Raw genomic sequence first — 12,153 nt, 5'->3', positions numbered from 1 at the left:
TCTATGTTTGGATCCATTAATTAAGAAAGATAAATCAGGAAAAGGAGATAAATGGAGAACAGAGGAAAGACGGACAAAGAGGCACAATGGACCAAGATACAGAGGGAGAGACGTGCACAGACGCAACTGTAGTAACAACTGCTATTTATTAGGCGCCTGCTAGTGTCAGGCACTTTAGTTATTATTATTACTTTTTTTTAAGATAGTCTTTCTTGTCACCCAGACTGGAGTGCAGCGGCGCAATCTCTGCTCACTACAACCTCCACCTCCCAGGTTCAAGAGATTCTTATCCCTCAGCCACTAGAGTAGCTGGGACCACAGGCATGTGCCACCATGCCTAATTTTTGTTATTTTTAGTCGAGATAGGGTTGTGCCCTTGTTGCCCAGGCTAGTCTTGAACTCCTGGGCTCAAGCAATCTGCCTGTCTTGGCCTCCCAAAGTGGTGGGATTACAGGCGTGGGCTATGTCACCTGGCTCACTTTAATTATATTTACACCCAAACACAGTCTCTATTTCTCACAACCCTTGCTCCTGTTTTACAGATGAAGAACCTGAGGGGTAGAGCAGTTAGGCGCCAGCCTAAGCTTACACTGCAAGTGAGCCCCGTACACGCATATATGTGCAAACACACTTGGAGGCAGAGCTCATTAGCTATTTAACAAACATTAGAGAAATGAGTAATGGTAAAGCACTCAATGAATCCCTGCTGCCCTTTGCTCAAGGAGAGCAAGACAGAGACCAACACACCTGTACACAGAGAGAGTACCACATGGAATAACATCCTAAGCTATGAACATTCAGGACAGAGTAGCATGTTGTGTTTTAATAACTATAGTTATAAACTGGGGCTTCGTCTCCAGCACTTATACCACAGCCTGGAAGAAATTGAGGCGATTCTGGTCTAAAGCAGTTAATTCCTGGGTCCTGATTTACAGTGGGAAGGAAAGGGGTCACGGTCTATGCTTTCTGCCACAGACTGACCCCATTCATATTAGACCTATTGTCATGCAGAGAAAAGATCACCCTGTTTCCTGTTCTGGGCCTCTGAGGTTAACCCATGTAGTTTAGGACGAGAAAAGGGAGGATTGTTGGGGAAAATGAGATCTCAATTTTATTAGAGTCTGGCCTTGTAGGCACATTCTAGCCCATCAACTATTCCATCTTTATGCTCTTCCCCATTCATTTCCTGGCTTCTGCAGTAGGGCTAAAGAACACCATTCTTATCTCTTCTTTCCAGCCTTTGTTCTCATAGCTGTGTTATTGTCCTGGCTCAAGCATATCCTCTCATTTCTCTGTCCCTTTCATCCCCAAGTCCGGGGGCTCAGTGGAGGTGGCCCTGGGCTTCCCTGAGGAGATATTCTCAGAGTGTGTTGGGGAACCTGCTGTTTCCATGGACCTCTCATGGTACAGGGTACTAGGAGCCACATGTACTTCTGAGCAGCTTTGCCCCAGAAGCGCCCTCTTTGTGCCCCCAGGTCCAGGGTTGCACATGGCCCTGTCCGGGGGCTTCTTGCTTTCTGACTGCAAAGTGCACCCTCTGTGGCCCAGCTTGGCCCTCCGCAGTTAGCCTGCTAAGGGGCGTTCTCTGTTGAGACTGGCCGTTTAAACTGTGCTGCGGGCACATTTCAGAGCAATAGCAGCAAGTGGCACAAACACAGCCCTGCTCTTGGCTGATTTGGTTTAGTTTTCTTCTAGTCCCCATTGGCCCTGAAACTGACCGCTGATCTTGCTTTCAGACACAACACGATGGCCATGGGCATTGCAGTGGACATTCTGGGCTGCACGGGCACTCTGGATGACCGAGCAGCCACTCTCAGTAAGATCATCCAGGTGGCGGTGGAACTGAAGGATTCCATGGGGGACCTCTATTCCTTCTCAGCTCTCATGAAGGCCCTGGAAATGCCACAGGTAAATTTCCAATTACTTTATGTGTACTTACTGTTCTGTAAAGAGAGCTGCATGCTATGCTTGGTAAATGAGACTATATTAGTCAATCTCAAAAGTAAATTGAATCTTAGTGAAAGCTGCTTCAATTAGGGGGCAGTGTCCTAAGTGTTTAGGGTCTTTTTTTTTTCCGTTTTTGAGACAGAATCTCACTCTGCCACCTGGGCTAGAGTGCAGTGGTGCGATCTCAGCTCACTGCAACTTCCACTTTCAAGGTTTAAGTGATTTTCCTGCCTCAGCCTCCTGAGTAGTTGGGACTACAGACGCGTGCCACCACACCCACTTTGTATTTTTAGGAGGGACAGTGTTTCACCATGTTGGCCAGGCTGGCCTCAAACTCCTGACTTTAAATGATCTACCCATCTCGGCCTCCCAAAGTGCTAGAATTACAGGCATGAGCCACTGCACCTGGGCTGGGGCATATATATATAAACAAACAAAATATATATGTGTGTATATATATATATATATATATATATATATATACACACACACACACACATATATATTTTGTTTGTTTGTTTGTTTTTTTGAAATGGAGTCTCACTCTCTTGTCCAGGCTGGAGTGAAGTGGCGTGATCTTGGTTCATTGCAACCTCTGTCTCCCGAGTTCAAACTATTCTCCTGCCTTAGCCCCCTGAGTAGCTGGGATAACAGGCGTGGGCCACCATACCCGGCTAATTTTTGTATTTTTGGTAGAGATGGGTTTTTGCCATGTTGGCCAAGCTGGTCTTGAACTCCTGGCCTCAGGTGATCCGCCCACCTCGGCCTCCCAAAGTGCTGGGATTACAGGCATGAGCCACCATGCCCCGGCCTCTAGGGTCTATTTTTTGAAGCAGTAGATAATTTCTGACAGTCCATGCTTTCTCTTTGATGTACAGTAGCACGTGTCAGCCTCATGAACAGTAGGGATTCATGGAGAATCAATTAGGATGAGACATCTGGCTACAGTGTGTTGTTTGAGAGAGAGACTGCTTCCATGTGGGTCACCAGCTGTGTGGGCAGTGTAGGATAATCACTGGGAAATGAGACATTTGTGGAGCTTCTATCAGAGAATCCTTAGACTTTTTTATCTCACGTCATCTAAAACAGACTGTCCTAATAACAAGTTCAGATTCTTGGTCCACCTGCCATAGAACTCCCTAATTACCGTTTCTAAAATTGGGCATTTGAATTTATCTGCTGTGCCAGGGGTTTGTTAGGATGAGTGTCAGACATAAAAACCTGTATTTAAGTCAAACAGGCCTCATAGAGGAAAGTATGCTGCCACCTTTATCACTCAGGATCAGCGTTCCCACTTCTGTTCTCTCAAGCCCTGGGTGCTTGGAGGACTTGAGTATGAGTTTACAGTCTGGCAGCTAGTAACACCAAAGCCGCTGGTCACTCAGCATGGCTGTTTCATAGCCACAGATTATCTCTGAAGTCCTGCCAGGTGCTCACTGAAAATCCATCATTGCCACTGAGAAAGACAGCCACAGCCACATGTCCCACAAGTCAGATTGTGGCTGGAATAGAATTTACTTGCATTAAAGCAAGGTCATCTTAAAAATAAAAGGTTGAACAATGTAGTGCCTTCATCGGGAATTTTTTGGAGGCCAATTCCAATTATATTTCAGAAGCTTTCAAAATTTTTCAGGTAGTTTAGAATTTTGTAAGATTGGTATTTGAAATAAGCAACTGATAAATTCTGCCAGATTTTCATGATATACTGATTTCTACTATCACATTTTTCATTCAGGTATTTAAATTTGCATTATGTTTATTTCATGTCATCTAAAACTGCCTAGAATTTTGACAGCTGAGCCAACAGCCCGGGCTGTGGGTAAAGCCTTCCAGCCCAGAGCTTCCCCTGAGAGTGGTAAAGGAGATGTTTTGTGGGATCGCATGGCTGCCATCCATGACATCAAACTCAGTGGTTAGAGACTTGTCCCCAACCACATTACCATGCTTTGTAGGTGGTTCCCTGCCTTCTGACACTGTCATCCCTTCCCTTCTGGAGCACATCAGCAGTGAGAGGACACAGTCCTCCGGAGCATTTAGTGGCCTGGGAGGGAAGTGGCATACCGAGAGAAAGCCCAAAAGGAGAGTCACGTCACTATGCGTGTCACTATCCAACCCAACCCTTACATTATGGCCACATGTGCCACCTTCTCTTCTCAGCTTCTAGTATCGAGAGAGTACGTCCAGGAGATGGGCCTAGCCCAGACCCAGAGGCTTCTTTCAGAAAGGCAATGCCTCAGGGAGTGGGTAGGGAGCAGGGGTCTCCAGAAGGGAGGGCAACATGGTGCACTGCAGGAGGAAGGCCAGCCACAGCCTCTTCTTCACAGCACATCTGCTGGTGCTGAGCCTACTCACCTTCCTTTTGGATACAGGAGCTCTTCAGGGCCAAGTAAATGAATCTCAGCTCTGCCACATACCAGCTGAGAAGCCTTGTGAGTTACCTAATCTCTTCTGTTTTCTCATCTGTAAAATGAAGCCAAAATACCTGCCCTGAAGGGCATTGTGAAGATTAAGTGAAATTCTTCAAATATTTGACATAAAGCTGGCTCTTATTCCCTAAATACTAATGCCCTTCCTTGTTTCATGTAGAAAACTTAACACAGCCTTGCTGGTTTTAGGGTATGAGTTGGGGACCATTTATCTTAGGACAGTCAGAGTCAGTGGTATATGCTGCTACTGACTAAATTATTCCAGAAGAAAACTGAGGCCGAGTTAGCTGCAGAAGAAAAGAAGTGAGTAGCAGGAGTGGTGTCTCATGCCTGTTGTCCCAGCTACTCAGGAGGCTGAGGTGGGAGGATCACTGAGCCTGGGAGGTTGAGGCTGCAGTGAGCCGTGATCGTACCACTGCACCCCTGCCTGGGGAACAGAGTGAGACCCTGTCTCAAAAGGCATAAAACTCTTAACTGTAAAAGACTAAACTATAGCTTACCCATACAGTGGAATATTATGCAGAAATTTAACAAAATAAGGCTGTTCTGTATGTACTTATACTGAATGCTTTTGAGGCAAGGAATAGATGTGGTTTACATAGTATAATATGCATATATATGTATCTTTAAAAGGGGTGTGTGTATAGATAGGAATTTTTGGGAGATCAATTCCAGTTATATTTCAAGAGCTTTCAAAACTCTTCAGCTATACTAGAATTTCCTGGGATCAATATTTGAAATAAGCAACTTATCAGTTCTGCCATATTTTCATGATATGCTGATTTCTATTATAATAGGAGTTATAATGTTTCATTCAGGTGTATTACTTTGCATCATGTTTATTTCCTCTCATCCAATACTGCCTTGAATTTTGACAGTGGACTGGCCAGCAGGCCAGGCTGCATGTGAAACACACACGCACAGGCAGTTGGAGAGAGTCATCTCTGGGATGGGCTAACAGCAATGCAGATGGGGTGGATGGGGGTTACTTTTTCTCTCTACCCTGCTTTTAACCACTTTGACGTTTTTACCATAAGTATCTATCAGCTGTTCCAAAATTTAAGCAAAAAGATAATTTTATTTATTTATTTATTTATTTATTTATTTATTTTGAGACAGGGTCTCACTCTGTCACACAGGCTGGAGTGCAGTGGTGCGATCTTGGCTTAGCGCAACCTCTGCCTCCTGGGTTCAAGCGATTCTCCTGCCTCAGCCTCCTGAGTAGCTGGGAGTACAGGCGCATGCCACCATGCCCAGCTAATTTTTGTATTTTGAGTAGAGATGGGGTTTCACCAAGTTGTCCAGGATGGTCTCAAACTCCTGGCCTCAAGTGATCCACCCACCTCGGCCTTCCAGAGTGCTGGGATTACGCAAAAAGGTAATTTTAAAAAGAACCTTTTCCAAAACAATAGCATCTTTCTTCCAGATCACAAGGTTAGAAAAGACGTGGACTGCCCTGCGGCACCAGTACACCCAAACTGCTATCCTCTATGAGAAACAGCTAAAGCCCTTCAGCAAAATCCTGCATGAAGGCAGAGGTGAGCACGGGGGCAGAGCAAGCGCGGGGCTCCCCCACTGGGGAGTGGAGTACAAGTACGCGGGGCGTGTTATGAGGCCCTGAGGAATCTGCAGCACTGTGGATGGCTCATCAGGGCTTTTATCAGATGACAGCGTTGCTTGTAGAAGGCTACAGTTGACATAACCTGGCAAGGGCTACTAGTCACCTCATTCTGTGCTTAGCTTTTGAAAGCATCTGATATGGAAAACTCTATTCCTTATTCTTCAGAGTCCACATGTGTTCCCCCAAGCAATGTATCAGTCCCACTGCTGATGCCCCTTGTGACCTTAATGGAGCGTCAGGCTGTCACTTTTGAAGGAACTGACATGTGGGAAAAAAACGACCAAAGCTGTGAAATCATGCTGAACCATTTGGCAACGGCACGATTCATGGCCCAGGCTGCGGACAGCTACCGGATGAACGCTGAGAGGAACCTGGCAGGTAAGAGCTGGTTTTTGTAAGCTGTTCTCTAACACTACGTAGTAATTGAAATGAAGAAATGGAAGAACATGGCTGACTTCACTTAGAAAAACACCAAAAAGGAAGGATTAAAGGATGGAATTCCATTTCCTATATGGCTGGTTATTACTTCCTCTTAACTCCAGAACGACTCAAGTGCCCTGTTTCTCCTTTCTTCTTGTGTGTTCTGTTGTTCGATGGTATATAATTAACAGAGAGGAGGGGTCAAGAAAGAATTGGGGCCAGGCCCGGTGGCTCACACTGTAATCCCAGCACTCTGGGAGGCTGAGGCAGGTAGATCACTTGAGGTCAGGAGTTTAAGACCATCCTGGCCAACATGGTGAAACCCTGTCTCTACGAAAAATAGAAAAATTAGCGGGGCATAGTGGCACACGCCTGCAATCCCAGCTACTCAGGAAGCTGAGGCAGGAGAATCACTTGAACCTGGGAGGCGGAGGTTACAGTGAGCCGAGATCGCGCCACTGCACTTCAGCCTGGGTTCTGGGTGACAGAGCGAGACTCCATCTGAAAGAAAAAAGAAAGAAAAGAGGAAAGGAAGAAAGAAGAAAGAATTGGCCAACTTGCTTACCACTTATTAACAGTACCTCTAACAGGTGAGATTAGAAAAGGTGACGTGCCAAGATGAGGAGATGGAGTTTTATCTAGGCCTCATTTATCTGCATTCCCATTCCCAGTCACGCTGGGAAGTGAGCTCCCCTGCTCTTAGCATCAGACACATCCTGGAAAGTGTGGGGCACTGTTGTGTAAACGGATCTATCTTATAAGTGCTATGGTGACAGAAAGAGCCCTCCTCAGTCAGCCCGGCCAGCATTTATCACAGATGCGCATGTGCGCAGCGCTGCTAACTGGATGTCCTGAGGAATTTAAGCAGCTATCTCGGCATGCAGTGGTAAGTGCAGTGTGCACTGTGGGAGCACGTAGGGGAAGGGACGGATTTAGTCAGAGATGCTAGGAAAGAGGAAGCACCTGGGGACAGCTTCCCAGAAAACACTGCCATTGACTGTTGAAGGACAAAAGTCGTTACCAGCAAGCAGGGCTGGGAATTCCACTCAGACCGCACAACCCAACCAAAGGTGCTGAGAGAGCCCAGGGAAAACTGGGATCCACAAGTGCTCGGTTTTAGATTCACGCGAAGTATGACCTAGGGAATGGCCGACAAGGCTGCAGAGGGAGGTGCAGCTGGGGAGGCCCTTCCAGACAGGACCGTGGCTGAGGAAGAGCCAGTGAAGGGTTTAACCATGGGAGGGTGTCACATGGTCAGATTTCTGTTTTAAATTACTCTGGTGTCTGTGCGGAGGAAGGCTGGAGGGCTGAATGTTTGTTGGCAGAAAGACCAGGAAGGAGGGCTTTGCCAAGACAGTCATCGGGGATGACTATTTTCTGTTACTATGTAATTTTTTAAATTCTTCAAGCGCCCACAGTTCGATTCACAAGGTTAAGAACTATGTGGGAGCAGGAGACTCCATGCATTTCATTCTAAAAGGAAGCTGCTTCAGAACCAGAATGTGGGACTCAGTGGTTTGCACCGTCCACTGTGGGTACAAGCACCACATACCCGTTTCCTTTTCTTCCTCAAAATGTTCTCCAGGATTGGCTGTATGTGACGCAAACAATAAAAGCACACAAGTCAATATCGGAGTACCTACTTAGACAAAGCCAATGAGTACATTACAATGGTTGTTGCATATACATCAGGGTGGGTTTTCAGGAAACTGCCATGAGCTGCTCTACAGCTTTAAGTCACCTTAAAGGCCACTGATGAAATATTTCAGTTGATCCTAATGCAGGTTTACATAGCAAGTTCCCATTGCTTTAAGTGACCATGAACCCAGGAAAGGCAGCGATCTGCTCACCAGCATAGACCAGCCCAGGTGATACGGAAAGGGACTTAATGCATGTTAACTGAATGAATAGAAATCACTATCTGGGGGCTGGGCGGTGGCTCACACCTGTATCCCCAGCACTTTGGGAGGCCGAGGCAGGACTTACAGACCAGCCTGGCCAACATGGCGAAACCCCACTTCTGCTAAACATATAAAACTTAGCTGGGCATGGTGGCGGGCGCCTGCAATCCCAGCTACTTGAGAGGCTGAGACAGGCGAATCACTTGAATCCAGGAGACAGAGGTTGCAGTGAGCCAGCATCATGCCACTGCACTCCAGCCTGGTCTCAAAAAAACAAAACAAAAGTCACCATCATCTGGCCTTTGGTTGATTATCCATCAAGGATATTCTGGCATCATCAGGAAGAAAATATTCCTATTGTCCTTTCTACCACAAGGATCCGATGATCTAGATGGTGGGTATATTTAATGAAAAAACAAACTACCCCAGCAATAATAAAGGATGAGAAACAAACATATGCCTCTTTGGCTAGCAGCTTCTCACTCTTTAACAGAGTTGCCTGAACATCTTTGGCCTTAAGTAGACCCGATCCTGTCTTAGAGAGTTAGGAAATAGGCCCACACATATGGCTGGCTGTTGATTTTCAACAAAGGTGCCAAAGTAATTCACTGGATAAAGTACAGTCCTTCTACAAACAGTGCTGGAACTATTGGATATCCATATGCAAAAAAGTAAATCTCGATCCTTAATTCATACCATACACAATAATTAACCCCAAATGGATCACACACCCAAAATGTAAGAGTTAAAGTGTAACCTCCTGCAAGAAAATATAGGAGAAATTTTTTGTGCCCTTGAGCTAAAGATTTCTTAGGACACATGAACCATAGCAGAAAACATTGAGTACACAGATATCCAATAAAGGACTTACAGCTAGAATATACAAAGAACCCTCACAACTCAATGAGAAGACAAAATTTAAATAGACAAAAATTTGAACAGACACTACATCAGAGAAGGCATACAAATGACAACTACATGAAAAGATGTTCAAAGCATTCATCATTAGGGAAATGTAAATTTAAACCAACCACAGTGAGATACTACCACACTATCTAGAATGGCTACAATTAAAAAGAATGATCGGCTAGGCACAGGCATGGTGGCTCACGTCTGTAATCCCAGCACTTTTTGGGAGGCTTAGGTGGGTGGACCGCCTGAAGTCAAAAGTTCAAGACCAGCCTGGCCAACATGGTAGAACCCCATCTCTACTAAAAATACAAAAAATTAGCTGAGTGTGGTGGCACATAACTGTACTCCTAGCTACTCAGGGGGCTGAGGCAGGAGAACTGCTTGAACCAGAGAGGCAGAGGTTGTGGTGAGCCCAGGTCGAGCCACTACACTCCAGCCTTGGTGACAGAGCAAGACGCCTTCTCAAAAAAAACAAAAATGATAAAGGGTTGGCAGCATGTGGAAAAACTTGGAATCTTCATATGTTGCTGGTGTGAATCTAAAATGGTACAGCCATTTTGGAATAGCACTTAACAGTTTCTTAAAAATAAACATATACTTACCATATGACCCAATAATTCCTTTCCTAGAGAAATGAAAACACATGTCCACACAAGATTTGTAAACAAATGTTCACAACCACTTACTCATAATGGCCAGAAACTAGAAACATCTAAAAGTCATCAATTAAGTGAACGGATAAACAAAATGTGGGATCTCTATAAAACTGAATACTACTGATCAGTAAAAATGAATCATTAATATGCAACATATGTAATACTCTCAGAAACATTATGCTAAGTGAAAGAAGTCAGACATTAAAGAGTCCATAGTGGATGATTCAGTTTATCCCAAATTTCTAGAAAAGGCAAAACAGTAGCAATAGAAGGTAGATCAGTGGTTGACTGAGGTGTCTGCAGTAGGAACAGGAATTGACTCCAAAGAGGTAGGAGGGTGATGGAAATGTAAAAAAGTCTAAAACTGGTGGTGCTGGTTCAGGTAGAAACTTACCATCATAAAACTGCACAGCCAAAAACAGGTGAATCATATGAGTATAAACTATACATCAGTAAAGTTAGTAAAAACAAGTAACAAACTCCTATAGGTACCATGAACCTTCCTTCCCACAGCACTAATTCCCACAGTGGTTTGTACAAACCAACGCCACTCTATCGTGTTTTAATGAGTTTACCTGTTATTTCTTCTCTGAAGGTGCTCACGTTCTGCAGGGTGGGTCTCTGCCCTCCCTTGTGTAGAATAGATTCTCTCTTTTTCTTTGGGGACATGTTTTAAAGTTCTGAGAGAGAAAAGATGAAGTTCATCTTTATCCTACTTTAAGCAAGCTTTCAGTCTATATTTAACACTACATTTTAGGCTGAACTGAAGTAACTTTTTGGTTGTTTTGTTTTGATTAGGTTTTCAACCAGATGAAGAAATGAATGAAATCTGCAAGACTGAATTCCAAATGCGATTGCTATGGGGCAGCAAAGGTGCACAAGTCAATCAGATAGAGAGATATGAGAAATTCAACCAGATTTTAACTGCCCTCTCACGTAAATTGGAACCTCCTCCTGTGAAGCAGGCAGAGCTTTGATAACTCTCCAGAGAATCTTTAGAATATCTTCCAAGTTTCCCCAGCTTCTTCTTTGGGAAAGCTAAATTTGATAAAGTAATAATGTACAAACCTGACAATATACAAGCTTTTAGTATCCACAGGATATTAAACGTGTAAATTGCACAGAGCACGCTTATTTATGAATTGTCTAAAATTACTACTGATTTTAAAAAATAATTTATTATTAAGGTAACTACTGCTAATGTTGATCAGCACATTCAAGAAAAGACCTAGCTATGTTGGCTGGTTGCTTTCTATTATCATGGTATTTGACGATTTTAGTTTTAATTCCATGTCAGATAAGTGTAAATAGAAGTTTAAAAGCATGAAACATTTCAGAAGGTATCAGTTATATGATATTCTTTAAACAGGAAAAATGTAAATAGTCATGAATGAAAATATATCTTTTTGTGAAACAGTTGTATCCAGTCTCTTTCATTTTAAACAACTCATCTTAGTACAATAATTCTACCTCTTAGCTGTCTCAGAGGTACTGTATCCTGATAGTAAACCAAAATTAATGAAAGTGGTATGAAAAGTTTAAGATTTCTGGATTGGGACAGAGTGATAGTGACAGCTCCATGGGATCTGGGTTCAAACTCAAGCCATGGTGCTTGCTAGCAGTGGAGTGAGGCCAAGTTTACCTCATTGAATCCCATGTGCAGCACAGCACCCTATACAAACTGGACACCCAGATCTTATGATTAACATCTCTTCACATATTTCAAAATAATCAACTGTTATCTTTTCCTCTAGCTGATGAGTACAACAATGAGTTTCCTAGGTTGGTTTTCTAGGTTTCTCACTTTGCAAAGGGGATACTTTCTAATTTCTTTCTAGTTTATCAGTATCCCCCTCAACTTTTCCTATTGTACAAAATTTGGAATACAAGACTTTAAAATATTCTGTCACTCTGCCACCAACTGTCAAACATTTAATAATTTTTCCTTCTTCTCGTTTAAATAACATTAGGCCCATATCAACTTTTATATTTGTCTTAAACTGGCTGTGAAAATTTCTCCATGTTAAATAGCCTTTAAAAAATATTATTTATTGGTTCCAGAAGTTACACTGTAGCTTAACCATCACCCTGTGATGGTTTTTTAAAATAAGCCACATTTTTAAAAATGAGCCACATTATGTTATTTTTTGTTAAAAACCAAAGCACATTTCTACTTCTGGCAATATGGTGGTTCAGATGCTCTTAGAAAGCCCTCTTACCATAAGTAAATCCTGAATAAATTTTAATAAACATACCTGTGTATGATCAAC

At 43.6% G+C, this 12,153-nt stretch overlaps 1 protein-coding gene across 5 annotated transcripts in view; it reads left to right on the top strand.

Moving 5' to 3' along the window:
* BCAR3 (BCAR3 adaptor protein, NSP family member) overlaps positions 1-11,297 on the top strand; it is a 132,969-nt gene extending 121,672 nt beyond the window's left edge. For 3 of the 5 annotated variants that reach the window (XM_032247995.1, XM_032247998.1, XM_032247999.1), the window contains 4 exons: positions 1,737-1,908; positions 5,800-5,911; positions 6,160-6,372; positions 10,682-11,297. In XM_032247995.1, the coding sequence (XP_032103886.1) occupies positions 1,737-1,908; positions 5,800-5,911; positions 6,160-6,372; positions 10,682-10,860 (676 nt within the window). In that variant the 3' untranslated portion in view covers positions 10,861-11,297. The remainder of the gene's footprint in view (positions 1-1,736; positions 1,909-5,799; positions 5,912-6,159; positions 6,373-10,681) is intronic. The other 2 variants (XM_032247996.1, XM_032248000.1) reach the window with 2 other exon arrangements.
* Positions 11,298-12,153: the final 856 nt, after the last annotated feature.

This window comes from Sapajus apella, unplaced genomic scaffold (genome assembly GCF_009761245.1).
Source record: "Sapajus apella isolate SASKATOON/1434 unplaced genomic scaffold, GSC_monkey_1.0 scaffold64, whole genome shotgun sequence".
NCBI lineage: Eukaryota > Metazoa > Chordata > Mammalia > Primates > Cebidae > Sapajus > Sapajus apella.
The sequence above is the reverse complement of the archived record's forward strand: the minus strand, read 5'-3'. Positions and strand labels throughout refer to the sequence as shown.